The sequence below is a fragment of the Saccopteryx bilineata genome, chromosome 5, assembly GCF_036850765.1.
Source record: "Saccopteryx bilineata isolate mSacBil1 chromosome 5, mSacBil1_pri_phased_curated, whole genome shotgun sequence".
Taxonomy (NCBI): domain Eukaryota; kingdom Metazoa; phylum Chordata; class Mammalia; order Chiroptera; family Emballonuridae; genus Saccopteryx; species Saccopteryx bilineata.
The window spans coordinates 79,511,574-79,526,727 of record NC_089494.1 but is presented as its reverse complement, the minus strand read 5'-3'; the positions used below and the strand labels follow the sequence as shown (position 1 = coordinate 79,526,727).

General features: G+C 39.4%; 1 protein-coding gene and 1 long non-coding RNA gene across 4 annotated transcripts in view; both read left to right on the top strand.

Annotated features, from left to right (window-relative positions):
- Positions 1-2,558: 2,558 nt before the first annotated feature.
- The window catches only part of UPP2 (uridine phosphorylase 2), a 33,195-nt gene continuing 20,599 nt past the window's right edge, over positions 2,559-15,154 (top strand). The window contains exons 1-4 of one of the 3 annotated variants that reach the window (XM_066232490.1): positions 2,559-2,710; positions 2,873-2,960; positions 6,397-6,514; positions 14,710-14,865. In XM_066232490.1, coding sequence (XP_066088587.1) covers positions 2,899-2,960; positions 6,397-6,514; positions 14,710-14,865 — 336 coding nt within the window. In that variant the 5' untranslated portion in view covers positions 2,559-2,710; positions 2,873-2,898. Of the gene's footprint in view, positions 2,961-6,396; positions 6,515-14,709; positions 14,866-15,154 lie in introns of all 3 variants that reach the window. The other 2 variants (XM_066232489.1, XM_066232491.1) reach the window with 2 other exon arrangements.
- LOC136338128 (uncharacterized) lies at positions 6,947-8,135 on the top strand. The gene is made up of 2 exons (XR_010731918.1): positions 6,947-7,356; positions 7,613-8,135. It is a non-coding gene; the product is annotated as an uncharacterized lncRNA (long non-coding RNA).

Below are 15,154 nucleotides of genomic sequence, written 5' to 3'. Positions count from 1 at the left end.
GACAGAGGAGAAATCTCAAAAACTGAAAGCCACTAAGGCCCTGACTGAGATGTTCTGATGCAAGTATGTGGAAGTAAAACCACAAAGAAATAGGAACAGTTCTCCAAATGTGACACTCTTCTGCCATCTCTAAGCATTTTCCACACTGTTCCCTGGGCCAGGAGCACAGGCCTCTCCTAGTCACGCCCCCAACTTCCTTCCCCATAATTTTTCAGGACACATCTTTCCTCGAGATGCAGCCCAGGCATCCCACCCTTCCAGAAGCTCCTGCCTCTCCCAGTGGGTTCACGGCCTCTCCTTCAAGTTTCACAGCATCTGTTGAGTTTGTTACCACTTCCCTCTCTTCCCCACTAGGGAATAAATTCCTCTAGGGCAGACGCCATCCATCTCATCCTCTTTGTGGTTTTAGTGCCTGGCACAAGGTATGCTCATGCTTCTGGGAGCTCCAAATTCCTAGCTGTGGCCCTCCCCATGGTGACAGGAGCACTGCTTTAGGGGGTGAGTATGGTTCTAAGTCTGCATGAGTAAACCTTACAGATTCAACAGACAGCAAGCCAACGGGGAGAGAAGCAAATCCTGTCGGCTGCACTCCGGGACTCTGATTACTTCTCTGCCACATTAGAGGTTGAGGGGAAAAATCGTCAGGTAGAAAATTGTCATGGAAGTGAGAATATGAAAACGTTGGCACTGTGGAGGAAGTGACGTGTGCTGTCTTAGGCCAAACTCGGGAGCACGGGTCTGGTGGAGCTGACGCGGGCCCTCCTGATGTCCAGGCTGGGCTGAGTCAGGGCTCTGCCTGGCCCCCAGCCCTCATTCCCAAAGCGCGCAGCGGCTGGGCCTGCAATTGCCTTGTGCACTTCTGTGTTGCATGCTTTCTAAAAATGAAACCTCTCTCTGTGCCCATTCAGGTGACTGAACTTTGCAATACAGTCAATAAGGAAAAAAATTGTTAAGCAACAACCTGTTATAAGAGTAGGATCGAGTCTTGAAAGAATTGAAAACTAAGGAAAATGATTTCAGATTAACCAGATGACATTATTTAGTACTTGACTTTCAGAGATTCCACAAGATTTTCTTCACTTCACCCAAATGACGACCCCTTGCCTTAATGTCCTCAGGAGTTGTTGTACGGGGCCCATAAAACACTGCTGGCATTCCCTGGCACTGTTGGTGATCAGGATCATTGGCTGACAGAATTTGCACTGGAAACAGACATGTTCATTGGTTTAATTAATTCACTGGAATAATTATTAACATGTCTAACTAGCTAACACTTTTACCTGTCAGAGCCAGAGGTAAATGCTGGACTAAAACTTGTTAATTCTTGTCATTGTACTCTAAAAAAACTTCAGAGGTACAGCATGGACTACCGAATAGAAGTGTGAAGCCCCCACGGGGGTGGTGGGCATGTTGTCTTAAACTTGCCAGAGGTTGCAAAGAAAGGGCAGCAGGTCGACGAGGTGGCCATGAGGTACAAGCCATGCATGTTGTTATAAACCAGAAGCAGGAACCCCTGTCCCAGGTTACACAAGCAAGGTTATACAAGCAGCACACAGTTTCAGGTTTATTTTGCCTCAGACTTGTCATGACCTTTTCCAAGATCAGTTTTCTGGGGGATTATTAAATAACTTTGGGCAAAGTTACAAATGTCTACTTGGCAGTAGTACTAGCAAGATTTAGAGTGCTGCATTAGTTTCCTGTTCTCTTTCCTTCTCATTCTGTAAACTTTGCTAGTTGGCCAAGATGGACTGAGGAAGGCCGGCATGGAAGTCAAGGAGTTTGTCCAAAGTGATTATCGCCAGGAAGAGGAGTATCTTCTAACACAGTTAAGATATGGACATTTGATTCTTCACCATGATGCACATTCTTAGAGAGAAACTGATGCACGTTATGAAATGCCTTGTATCTCCTGCTGTTTGGGCGTCTGTGAACATGTTAAGCTCTGGTTTGCTTGCAAGCTATAAGACTCATGTTCTGAGTCTCACCAACATAGAATTTCAGCTGAGAAAAAAACAGGAAAGTTTCTTTAAAGTCTTCTAGTTTCTTTTGCCCCCAAAGTGTACAGTCAGAAGCAACAGAAAAGCATTGAATTTATGGATTTCTTAAAAGAGAAACTTTGTATTCTAAAAAGTATTAGGCCTTATTTTGTTATTCTACTTAGATTGACCTCCAACAGTGGCTTTGTTGGCTTTTACGAGCAGCCTAGGGTTTACCTTAATGAAGCCCTGGGAGACAGATTTTGTTTAATTATCAGAACTTCTGTGTGAATTTGAATGGGCAAAGTTCAAATGAAGAGACATTCTGAGGTCATGGCTTTGTATGCTTTTCTCACTGTAAACACAAAATGAAAACAAGTTGGTGACGGGTAGGATGGATTGAGAAAATGAGATGTTTGGGAACTGAAAGTTCTCACATGTACTGGACACATTTTGGAGACATGGTAGAGTTATTATGGAAACCAGTGGAAGACTTGGATCCATATACGGTTGTCCCAAAGTAAATAAGTCTGTGTGCCATACCAGACCCATGTTGGGATCAAAGCCAGAGCGAGGGAAAGGTGTATGGGTCAACAGTTAACAAGCTAGCCAACCTGGTCAGAGAGAGAGGATGCCACACCTTCAATGGGAGCCTATCTTCTTAGGGAAGTGTTGCTTTGAGAGCTGGGCTATAGTATAAAAAGCCATGTAAAGGAGGATGTTTTTTTGAATTGGTAAGGGAATTTAGAATGCCAAGAGTCAAGTTCTAATAGTGACTTCAGAAGAAAATACAAGTTTTAAGGGAGAATGTCATTCTAACTTGGAGCTGAACTATTATAGTTGACTTATAATTTAATGACAACTCACTATCTATTTCTTTCCTGACATCAACTTAGGAGTGATTATTGACACAGTACAAAGTATGGCTTCCATTTTACCTGCTGGCAGTAAATCCATGAGATCTGACAGGAACACATATGTTGGGTAAGTAACTTTGATTTCTAATTTTTTTGATCAGTTGGATATTATTTGTACTTTATATTGAATGTTCAGAAGATAGACCTCTATAGCTATAAAAAATTTTTAAGTTTATAGATGACATAGTTGGAACACAACTCAAAATACAAAACAAAGACAATGCAAAATTTCTTCCCAATGACATTGTTATTCCTTGGATCTTGAAGAAATTTGGCTCATCTAAGAAAGTGGGGCAATATGTTAATTATATCTCAATTTTTTTTCCAAAGTGAAGCAAAAAAAAAATCCCCAAAACAAAAGACTAACCAACCTGCACAAGTGAACAAATTCAAAGTTCAGCCTGGAGTTCAGCCTTTAATTCCAAGACCATGTGCTGAAATCTCTGAGAAATAATTAAAGGGGCCTCCCAGTGCCTAGGGGAGACTTAATTGTGTTGCAGCATATTATGAAGTGATTTCATACACTTTGTCATAGACTTTACATAGAATTCACTTCTAAAATACCGTGTATATTATTCATCTCAGGGGTAGACATAAATCCCCCAAAGCTGTCTGCAAATTCAGCTCCAACTCTTGCCCCAGGTTCATAGAACATAATAGAGCATTAATCTTCAGAAGGCTTAAGGGATTTTTGCACGTTCCCTCTGAATCGCTGATGCCTTGCTTAGAGTCTCCATCATGTCATGTTTCAGAAAATGTTCCATTTACCCATCCCAAACAGAGGTAGCCTGTGTGCACTTTATTTGTTTAGGGGAACAAATAAAGGAAAGAGGGAAGAAAAGAGTATGAAGACGAAGGTGATGGTAAATGGAAAGACTTCCTCTCTGCCAGCACTGTCCTTCTGTCACCAGCGTCTCACACGGACTGTGCTGTATCATGGTTTGCTAAAGACTGTACTCTCAGCATCACCTCTGGCCCACTTTCTAGAAAAAGGAAAGAAAATGCAAAATAAGGTTGAGGAAGAAACAGTGCATGCAGTCTATTTAGTAAAAATTATGTTTTGGAAAGATTGAAGTATTGCAATTGCCAGGTTCATACTGGGTTCAATTTGGCATAAAACCTCAAACTAGCTTTTCTTTAGGTAAGTGATAGAGTGATCATCTTAGAAGTGCTTTTGGTGAGCCCAAAGGGACACAAATCTGCCACAGATATGCCCTCCGCCATCAAATTTTCTGACCAAGTGATCATTAGCTATTGAAACAGCCCATCAAGGAATACTAAAGACTATCACCTAATGAAGTCACAGGAGAATTATAATTAATACAAGAGAATATAGTTAATGATTTGAGAATTTCTTTTTGGGGATAGGATATTTGAAGTCCATCAGTGATTTTAAAAATACCAAGGCCCATACATACCTCCTTGACAATCTGAATCGGGATTTCTAGGTGTGGAGTTCAGGGCCCAGGACTTTTTTAAACACCTCATGTGATTCTGACACAGAGTGAGAGTTTAGAATCCCTGGAGCAGATGAAGGACACCCTTTCCTAGAGTAGGGATGTATGGATTCAGTTGGGAATCTGAAGGCAAATCTCCAGAGATGGAGAGCAGTTTGGCAAAGTCCAATAGAAAGTGTAAGATAAGTTGGAAGAGAAAGTAGATGGTAATGTTTCATAAACTTGAATGTGCACAGAAATTACATAAGTGTTGGTTAAAAGTCAGATTTAGGTTCAGTAGATCTAGCAAGGGGCCTGAAAATTTGTATTTCTAATAAGTTTCTATGGCAATACTGCCGGTTTATTGACCACACCTTTTTTTGACAAGGGTTACTGGTAAGTGTCCTCTTGCCTTTTGCCAGGAGAAGAGAGAAGGTGTCCCTTTGCTTTGAGGTGGTAAGACTTGTTCTGAAGAAGTAAAGTATACTAACATCACGGAAGGCTTTATTTTTGAAACCAGCTATGATCCACAAACTAATTAAGAATTTGTTACCCTACATGTTTTTGAGGAGAAAATTAATAGTATCCTGTTCCACTTCCTGAACAGTTAAATTTAATTCAACAAATAAAATTTGTTAAGACTTGGGGATTAGAAAAAGTTATATGAGAAAGCTTGCATGAGGAAATTCACAACTTTTCTGAAGAGACAGAAAATTAACACGTGAAATGCTATCTATCAGCCTTAGTGTGAAAGAAATGTTTTAGGAACACAGTGGGAGTGGGAATTTATACTGACTGGGGAGGGAAGATGCTTGGAAAAGCCTTCCTGGAGGAAGTGATATTTGAATTTGACCTTAAAAAATTAGTAGGATTCTGATATGTGAACAATGGAGGGACAGGGGAAGGATGTTTCGAGAACAAAGGCCTAAAGAAGGGTTGTCAACTTCAGTTGCACATCAGATCATCTCAGAAGATTTAAAGAATATTTTCAGTCTAAAGGCCTAGACCTAGACACCAGTGTTTTTAAACTATTTTTTAATGGTTGACGATCTCTGGAAATATGGAAAAACGTTAGTCTTGTTAAGATGTTTCAAGGTATTTACTGGGAAATGGAAGGAACATAGAGCAAAGTCAGATAGTTCTTGGCAAAGATGGCCTGACCACTGTGGTATGAGGTAGATGATTTATCACTAATAGTGAAAGTAGTATAGAATCACTACTGTAATACCAAAGGCTGTAGATGATATGCGTCATAAATGTGAATTAGAGTGAATTAAGGTCACTCCCACAGCACCAGTCAGATCACTATCTTGCATTATTTTACTGAAAAAGAGGAAGGATAGCAGCCCAGCCAGGCTCAGAGAGGTCTCAGGGCAATCTTGCGAAGCAGTTATTATTTTTATATACATATTTTAGAGATGAAGAAACTTTCAAAACACAGAGATAAAAATAGCTTACTCAAGGTTGCATGATTAGTGTGTCTGTATACACATACATGTGTATACACACACGTGTATGTGTGTATGTGTGTGTAATGTGGTTAAACTTGTAGTGTAACCCGGGCAATGTAACTACAGATTAGTTTATGTTACATAGTCTCCCATGCAGAGACAGAAGTGGGTCGTCCATGAGAAACAGACAGAACTGCATAGAAAAGACTGTTCTGTAATCTACTAACTTTAAAACCTTGCTTATGTTTCTCAACTTCTGTAAGTCTTGGCCCCTTCATTTGTAAATTAGATTAGTTAGTATTGCTTACCTAATAGAATGGTTATGGGATTAAATATGAGGTAACAGATTTATTATACATAGTTTTTATAGCAGTGTGCAATTTTCATGTTTAAGCTTATATCTGTGTGCACAGAAAATATTAGCCATTATTATTATTATTATTGGTGTTGCTTTTATTATAATATCACATGCTTTTTCACAAATCATTTAATCCTAAATGAAGGTTTGTGTCCAATATTTGTGCTACTGGTTATCATAGATGTAGTCTGATATCTTTTCTCTTTTGTTAACTTTCTCTCTAAATTTCTTACATCTTTTTCATATTATTTTTCCCAGAAAAAGATTTGTTCACGTTAAAAATCCTTACCTGGATTCTATGGATGAAGACGTTCTCTATCACTTGGATTTAGGAACGAAAACACACAACCTACCAGCAATGTTTGGGGATGTGAAGGTAAAGGTATTTCTAACCTTAGGAAAAACAATTGTGTTTTCTCTGTGGATATTTTTTCTTATTTTCCCAACATAAACCTTACCCATTCAGCTAGCAAAATGTCAGAGGTCCCACTAGGAACCTAAGGCATTTTCATTCTCTGAAATAATTTAGGACATGTATATCTTGAACAATTATTTTCACTTCAGCAAGACATAAAGGTTCCCAAACTACATTTAATAGAAACATGATTATTTGGCTACTCTGGTTCCTGGAAATAAATATAATTTTATTGACAATACTGCTGAGTGTTAAGAATTTATTAGGATATAGTTCACTGTTTAACATCTACATTTATAGCTGAACTTCTCTAATTCATATTTTATTAAATCATAGCATAGCTAAACCAAATTAACAATGTTATCTTGAAAATAATCATTATTCAATTTTTGTTAAGATTTTTCTTATTTTGTAAGAAATATGAGAAAATTATTTATGACAATTTTACTTCTTTAGCTCTTGACCATTATTTAAAATTAGGAGAATGTAAAAAGAACTCATAATTTTAAAAAATACATCTTACAAACCACTACCATTTATCATCTCAACATAGACATCAACCTATTTTCTTTTCTTTTAATCCTTTTTAATAAATATATTTTAAAACAATTGAAATTACTTTGCATCGTGACTTTTTCTCTTAAGTTTTTGTCATTAACATTTCTCCAATATTACAACATTTTCTTTGAAACACATTGTTTATGAATGTCAAGTGGTTGTCCTACCCATTATATAGTCTACTTTGGACTTTTATGTAAAAGTATTTTTTGTTATAAACACCACTGAAGTAAATGTTTTTTTTTGTTTTTTTTTGTAGTTTTTCTTTTTTTTTTTTTTTAATTTTTTATTTATTCATTTTAGAGAGGAGAGGGAGAGACAGAGAGAGAGACAGAGACAGAGAGAGAGAGAAAGGGGGGAGGAGCTGGAAGCATCAACTCCCATATGTGCCTTGACCAGGCAAGCCCAGGGTTTCGAACCGGCGACCTCAGCATTTCCAGGTCAACGCTTTATCCACTGCGCCACCACAGGTCAGGCAAGTAAATGTTTTTGAACCTGAAGATTTTTTTTTTTTTACATTTAAATTTATTTGCTTAGGATGATTCACAGAAAAGTTCAAAGGGAATAAACTTTTTAAAGAATTATTGTTCTCCAAAAGACCTATAACCTATTCATAGTCCCACCAGCAGAGCATCATGCAGTTTTCATCTTTTATTCACTTCTTTAGTAATTACAGAACAAACAAGCAAAAAAGCTTTCACTGTCTCACTTCATCTTTACATTAGCCCTTATAGGTGGGGTTAGCAGATATTTACTTATTTCCTCGTAAAACAAGGAAAGTGAGTTCAAAAAAGTCAAAGGAAGGCAACAAGGTACAATGTACAGTGGCAGAGCTGTGACTTGGACCATGCTTTTGCAAGATTCTCACTCACTGCACTAGGTGGATTCATTGAATTATAGTAACTGGAAATAGTACATTAACTGGGAGGGGGCATTGAAGAAAGAGGAGAAAGAAGAGAAGGAAGAATACAAGAAAAAGTAGAAAAAAGAAAAGAAGGAAGGAAGGAAGGAAGGAAGGAAGGAAGGAAGGAAGGAAGGAAGGAAGGAAGGAAGGGAGGGAGGGAGAAAGGAAGGAAGGAAGGAAGGAAGGAAGAAAGAAAGAAAGAAAGAAAGAAAGAAAGAAAGAAAGAAAGAAAGAAAGAAAGAAAGAAAGAAAATCAAGATGAGAAGACGAAAGGAAGGAAATAAGGGAAGGGTAAAGAGAAGAAATAAATCTGTGATAGTCTAACAGTGGGAGCTAAATTGCTTCCTCCTCCCATCTCTCTGAGGGTGTGGACTGAGCTGACATGACCTGCCCCTTTCCCCACTCCCCTGCAGTCTGCTACTCTGCCTTTTAGAGGCCTCTCTCCATATAATCTTCATCTTCTCAATATAACCTCTCTCCCTACTGATGTTTCTGATGTTCATTGACAAGGGCTATCTTTGTACTTAATAACCAGACTTTACCTGAATTTAAATGTTAGATTTGAGGTCCCTGCCTCACAATCATGTTCCCAGGACATGGGATAACTCCAAGTAATTAAAAGACTCATCATAACTAATAAACTAAGGTACACATCTAATTAATAAACTAGAAAGACCCAGGATATGTTTTTAATAGAACATTTTCTATTATCTGTATATGTAGGTATCTGTCTCTCCTCTACCATTTATGGAGTGCTTTCTATGATCAGACTCTGTATCAGGCATATGTGTGTGTATCTCATTTGAACCCCATAACAACTAAGGTAGTTGTTATTATCCCCATTGTACAGATGAGGAAACTAAGGCTTAAACTTATATGTAGTATTCTAACATATATATTTTTATGTATGTTATAAATATGTTATAGTACTACGTCTATATATCTGTACCTATATCTATATCTATCATTTATCTATCTAGATCTGTAAAGGCATAACAGCTGATAAGTGAAAGAGCTGGGATTAAACTGTAGGGTTTCTCTAATGAAAAATATAATGGCTCTTCTCTATTTGAAGGAAAAAAAGCACTGCATTTTGGTACTTTGTTAGTTTCTGGGAAATCATTGGAATAGAGAGCTTTGTTTTAAATGTGAAAATAATGGAACTTACACTTATTTCTCACACACACACACACACACACACACACGCAGAGTTGCTTCATCTTTGTTGCAGTCCCAGGAATCAGGCCTTTACCTTTACCACCTGACTAGATTTTCATCAGCACTTATGCTTACACTTTGTCATAACCACTACTATCCACCTGGTATGAACCTCTCCATAAACCCTCTTTTGAATAAAAAGGCATGCTCTGGCTTGACCAGGCAGTGGTGCAGTGGATAGAGCAGGTGTCCCCAAACTTTTTACACAGGGGGCCAGTTCACTGTCCCTCAGACCGTTGGAGGGCCAGACTATAAAAAAAAACTATGAACAAATCCCTATGCACACTGCACATACATTATTTTAAAGTAAAAAAACAAAATGGGAACAAATACAATATTTAAAATAAAGAACAAGTAAATTTAAATCAACAAACTGACCAGTATTTCAATGGGAACTATGGGCCTGCTTTTGGCTAATGAGATGGTCAATGTCTGGTTCCATATTTGTCACTGCTAGCTGTAACAAGTGACATGATGTGCTTCCGGAGCCCTGATGCATGCGTCCTGCGTCACCAGAAGTAGTACTGTACGTGAGCGACGCTGTGCTTTGTGGGGCTGCCACATACAGTACTCCAGGTCCTCTCACTGACCACCAATGAAAGAGGTGCCCCTTCTGGAAGTGCAGCGGGGTCTGGATAAATGGCCTCAGGGGGCCGCATGCGGCCCACGGGTCATAGTTTGGGGACCCCTAAGATAGAGCATCAGCTTGGGATGCAGAAGACCCAGGTTTGAAACCCCAAGGTCACTGGCTTGAGAGGGGGATCATAGACATTATCCCATGCTCGCTGGCTTGAGCCCAAGGTAACTGGCTCAGCTGGAGCCCCCGATCAAGGCATTGATGTGAGAAGCAATCAGTAAACAACTAGGGTGCCACAACTATAAGTTGATGCTCCTCATCTCTCTCCTTTCCTATTTTTCTGTCCCTGTCCATCCCTCTCTCTCTATATCTTTCTGTCTCTTGCTTAAAAAAAAGAAAAAGGCATGCTCTGGTTTGTGTGTGTAGATTGGGAGGTAAATTATGTAGTTCCAAATAATCAGAACTGACTATTTAACCTATATCAGGATTCTTTTAGAGGCAGCAGATAAAGTCTGATTTATATTTAAAGATGTTTTCTCAGAAACTTGCCCTGTTTTCAACCACATTCTTATCTTTGAATGAGAGCAAGCTTGGGTTCAATTTCTTGATTCCCTTCAATCCCAGGGCCGCACTCTTAGCTGAGAAGAGAAGGCAGAATCCATTAGTCCCTGAAAACTCAGCCTTGTCTTCACAGAGATGATCCTCGCTATTATCTTCCCAGAAAAGGAGAACTGTGGGTGTGTAAAATTTAAACATTAAATATTTGGAAAATTATTCCTATTTTCTTACTTCATTTTTTAAGTTTTTGCTAGCAAGTACTGCTACAAACTATTAGTAGCTTAGCACAATGTAAGCTATTTTTTATTTACATTGAGTACAAAATGGGTGTTTCCACTTGATGGGTGGCTTTCCTCATATTGGTGATTCAGACACCCAGGCTCCTTCCATTTGGGTCCTCTGTCACCTTGGAAGAGTGGCTTGCCAAGGCTCTATTGGAACAAAGTTGGCCCAGGCCATGGCTCCATGGCCTCTGCCTCAGATGTTAGAATGGCTCCTGCCAAAACAGAGCAATGCCCCAGATGGGCAAAACATCACCTCTTGGTGGGCATGCTGGGTGGATCCTGGTCGGGTGTATGCGGGAGTCTGTCTGACTGCCTTCCCAATTCTAACTTCAGAAAAATACAAAAAAAAAAAAAAAAAAGGAGTGGCTTGCAAAGTTTTCCTAAGTGTCAACACCCATCCAGCAGACAGAAGAAAACCATCTCTACATCACCGATAGGAAATTTCTATGGGCTAGGACTGGAAGTGGCACCCAACACTTCCGCTCACAGCCTAGTGGCTGGAACTCAGGCATATGGCCTGATCTAATCGGACAGAAGGCTGGGAAGGTGAGTTTAGCTGTGTGCTCAGAAAGAAGGAGAAACAGCTTTGGTGAACAGCTAATCAGACTTTGTCATACTGACCTGAATGAATCAGGCAATTAAAAAATATGATGGATGAATGTTAGAAATTGTCTACTCACAAACAACATGAAAATATGTCTTTTATAAGATACTGATACCCTGCGATCTCTCCCTAGAAACTTCAAATAACATGAAAAAGCATTACCTAATAATACTCTATAATATGCATTTTAAAAGTGTTTATACTCCTTTGTAAACATACAACCTACATAAACTGCAATAGGACCAGTTTAATACAACATGGCAAATGTAATTCTTTCAAGACAGAAAGCATATTTGAAAGTGAGTTCACTTTGGCTGTCTACAGCAAAGTTCTTAACACATTTTTTAATGCTTCATACTCCTTCCCAATGAACTTTTATCTTTTTTGATAAAACCAGGACAAACAATAATTTGGTTTGAAACATAAATCACAGTAAGTATCCTTTAAGGTTAGTGTTGGTTGGTGGTCCTCAGCTGTATTTTACTTCTCATTAAGGCAGCCAGACTTAAAATTGTGTCTAGAGGTAATATTTAGTAAGTCTGATTTAGAAGCAAGTTTTCAAGAATGAAAATGCTTCTGTCTATACTTATCATCTTTATGTCACTAGAAACATTCAGAAATTCCTATTGATTATAGCAATATCTAGAGTTCAAAGAGGAATTCAAACTGTAAGCTATTCTAACATCTGTTTTGGTTTTATGGTCAATCTGAACAGTTGTAATTTACATTCACTAACACCACAAAATGAGGTTATTTTCAAACTACTGTATTTTGTAACAAAAGCCAACCAAACAAAAAACAAACAAAAAAAAACTTTTTTGTACTAAGACCTTGAACTAAATCTTAATTGTCCATACCAACAGAGGGAAAAATTTAATAAGTAATCAATAGTAATTTAAAAACTTAGACCATGGTCTTCACCTCTGTTACCCAGCCTGTATGGCTGACTTCCACTGCAGTTCACTAGCAATGTTAAGCCGCCTCAGGGAAACTCATCAGAAGCCACAGAAAAGACAATAATGAGGTTTGTAGAAGGGAAGCAGAGGGACTCGATAAAAGGATAATTACATACCATAATTGAAAATGAGTGTCCATAGGAATTACTGCTAACTGGAAACAGAATGCATCATGTAATCAGACCACCCAGCAGTCACAGGAAATCTTTTGTGAAGGAGGATGCCTACTCTACAACCCAGTCAGGTATTTCCTTGGACACGTGCTTTCTCCCTATGAGGGTCCTCACCAGCCAGCCTTCTGATCCTCCGCCTAATGCTGCCCACCTCAGTCAGCATCACCAATGGCCTTTTTCCTCCTGGATTTGAACCAGCTTCCTTTGTACTAAATTCTGCAATACAGAAATGATCAGCAAGCTCAAAAGCAGGGCCAGGAAACTGCTACATGATATGACAAATAGCAGTACCACTTGCTGAACACTTAGTAGGTGCCTGGTTCTGTGCAGTGTCCCCTGTCATAGTCAATCCCATGTGATCCTTACAAAACCAAAGGGTGCTATGCTTTTCTACTTCGGAGATGACAATCTGAGGCACAAAGAGGTGACATATGTAACACTAAGCAAGTTGCTTAATCAGCGATGGGGTTGAGGTGCAAAGCCAGACTTGGGGCAAAGGGCAGGCCTTAACCACTGTGTTGCCTTAGCTTTGACTCAGCTACTTCGGATTCTGTGTGCCTCACAGCTTACCTTCGATTCCCTAGGGCTTAGCACCAGGCGCCTTCCTCAGGTCTCTGACCTCCGTTGCTGCTCATCCTCCCCATCGCTGACCCCTGCTCTCACCAGCTGTATGCTCATCCCTGCTGCTGTTAGGTCACCCCAATCCTCTCTGACATCCACCTCTTCCATCCCTGGGGCTAATGTGCCCCTAATAGGCTATTGTGCAAGCAATTCCCAGACATTTTTATAACCATGTTTTATTAGATTTAACACTATTGACTGCAATACCCATTGCAATATTTTTTAATCCTGTTTTTTTTAATTCTTTTTTATTTATTTATTCATTTTAGAGAGGAGAGGGAAAGACAGAGAGAGAGAGAGATAGAGAGAGAGAGAGAGAGAGAGAAGGGGGGAGGAGTTGGAAGCATCAACTCCCATATGTGCCTTGACCAGGCAAGCCCAGGGTTTCGAACCGGCGACCTCAGCATTTCCAGGTCGACGCTTTATCCACTGCGCCACCACAGGTCAGGCAATACCCATTGCAATTTTAATTTTTTAACTTTTTATTTTTAAGAGAGAAAAAGGAGAGACAGACAGGGAGGGAGAGAGATAAGAAGCTTCAACTTGTAGTTGTGGCACCTTAGTTGTTCATTGATTGCTTTCTTATATGTGCCTTGACTGGGGACTCCAGCTGAGCTAGTGAACCCTTGTTCAAGCCAGCAACCTTGGGCTCAAGCCAGTGACCTTGGTTTTCAAGCCAGCGACCATGGGGTCATGTCTATGATCCCACACTCAAGCTGGCAATGCCGTGCTCAAACTGGTGAGCCCACACTCAAGCCAGTGACCTCAGGATTTTGAACCTGGGTCCTTAACATCTCAGGTTGATGCTCTATCCACTGTGATACCACCTGGTCAGGCACCTATTGTAACTATAGAAATGCTAAAATGTGAATAGAATAAAAACAAAACTGGCCCTGGCTGGGTGGCTAAATGGATGGAGAGTCATCCTCTTGTGCGGTGGTGATGGGCTTGATTCTGGGTCAGGGCAAATACAAGAAGCAACCAATGAGTGCACAACTAAATGGAATAACTAAGTAGAACAATGATTTGATGCCTTCTCTTTCTCTCACTCGCTCACTCACTCTCTCTCTTAAATCAATGGGAAAATTTTTTTTTTAATTATTGGAGTTGATGAAATAATAACCCTAGCGAGATTTTCAGTCTACAATAAAGCCTGCTCCATGTGAAATTCTTCTGAATGAAAAGTTGGGAATTTTTTGATGTGATTATCTTTTTAAAGCTTTAAGTTAACAGCACATTTTACAATAAAAACTTATGATTGGGGATGTGAAATAAAAAAAAACATCCCTAAGCCTCATAGTTCTCCCCTTGTTCTCAGTTACTTACATTCCAATCTGCTTGGTATTTACACACTTAGCATGCAGCCTGCTGATGTCCAGCAATAGGCTGCTGATAGCACCTTAGGACCTGGCTGACGCTCCCTGCAAACTAAAACACCAGGAAACTCCAACTTGAACAAAAGCAACTCTGACTTTGGTCTTGTGATGATCTTTGTCTTTACTAATTAAGTACCTCAAACTTTGGGTCTGGTGGACTTATTTACAGGTTAATGATGCAAATTAGTTAACTCATGAACCTAAACTATAACATCTACACATACTCTTAAGTAAATTTCTGAAAAAGAAAAGAAACACATTAAATTTGAAAGCTGACCCTTGGTTCTTATCCCAGTCGTTAATGCTGGTAATTGTTTTCACTAACAGTTTGTCTGTGTTGGTGGGAGCCCCAACAGAATGAAAGCGTTTGCACAGTTTATGCAGAAGGAGCTCAGATTGGAGGAAAGTGAAGACATAAAGGACATCTGTGCTGGGACAGACAGATATTGCATGTACAAAATTGGTCCTGTGCTCTCCATCAGTGTAAGTACTCAGTAACCACTCTCCCAGTAGCTATCACACGCTCCCAGAGAAAGGTGGGTTCTGAATACAGGAGTATTTTCCCCCTCTGTTTTGCCTTCTCACACAATTAAATTAAGTTTCTAGGTGTGGCATTCATTGTTGGAAAAAGCCCAGGGACAGAACATAGCATTGAGTGTCACTTTAGTATATTAGTTACCACTTACAGTAGCTACTCAAGTTAGGGAAGAAAACCAGAAAACCCTCAAAGCACACTTCCTTTCTTTAGTTTGTAACTCATTAAGCCACCAGT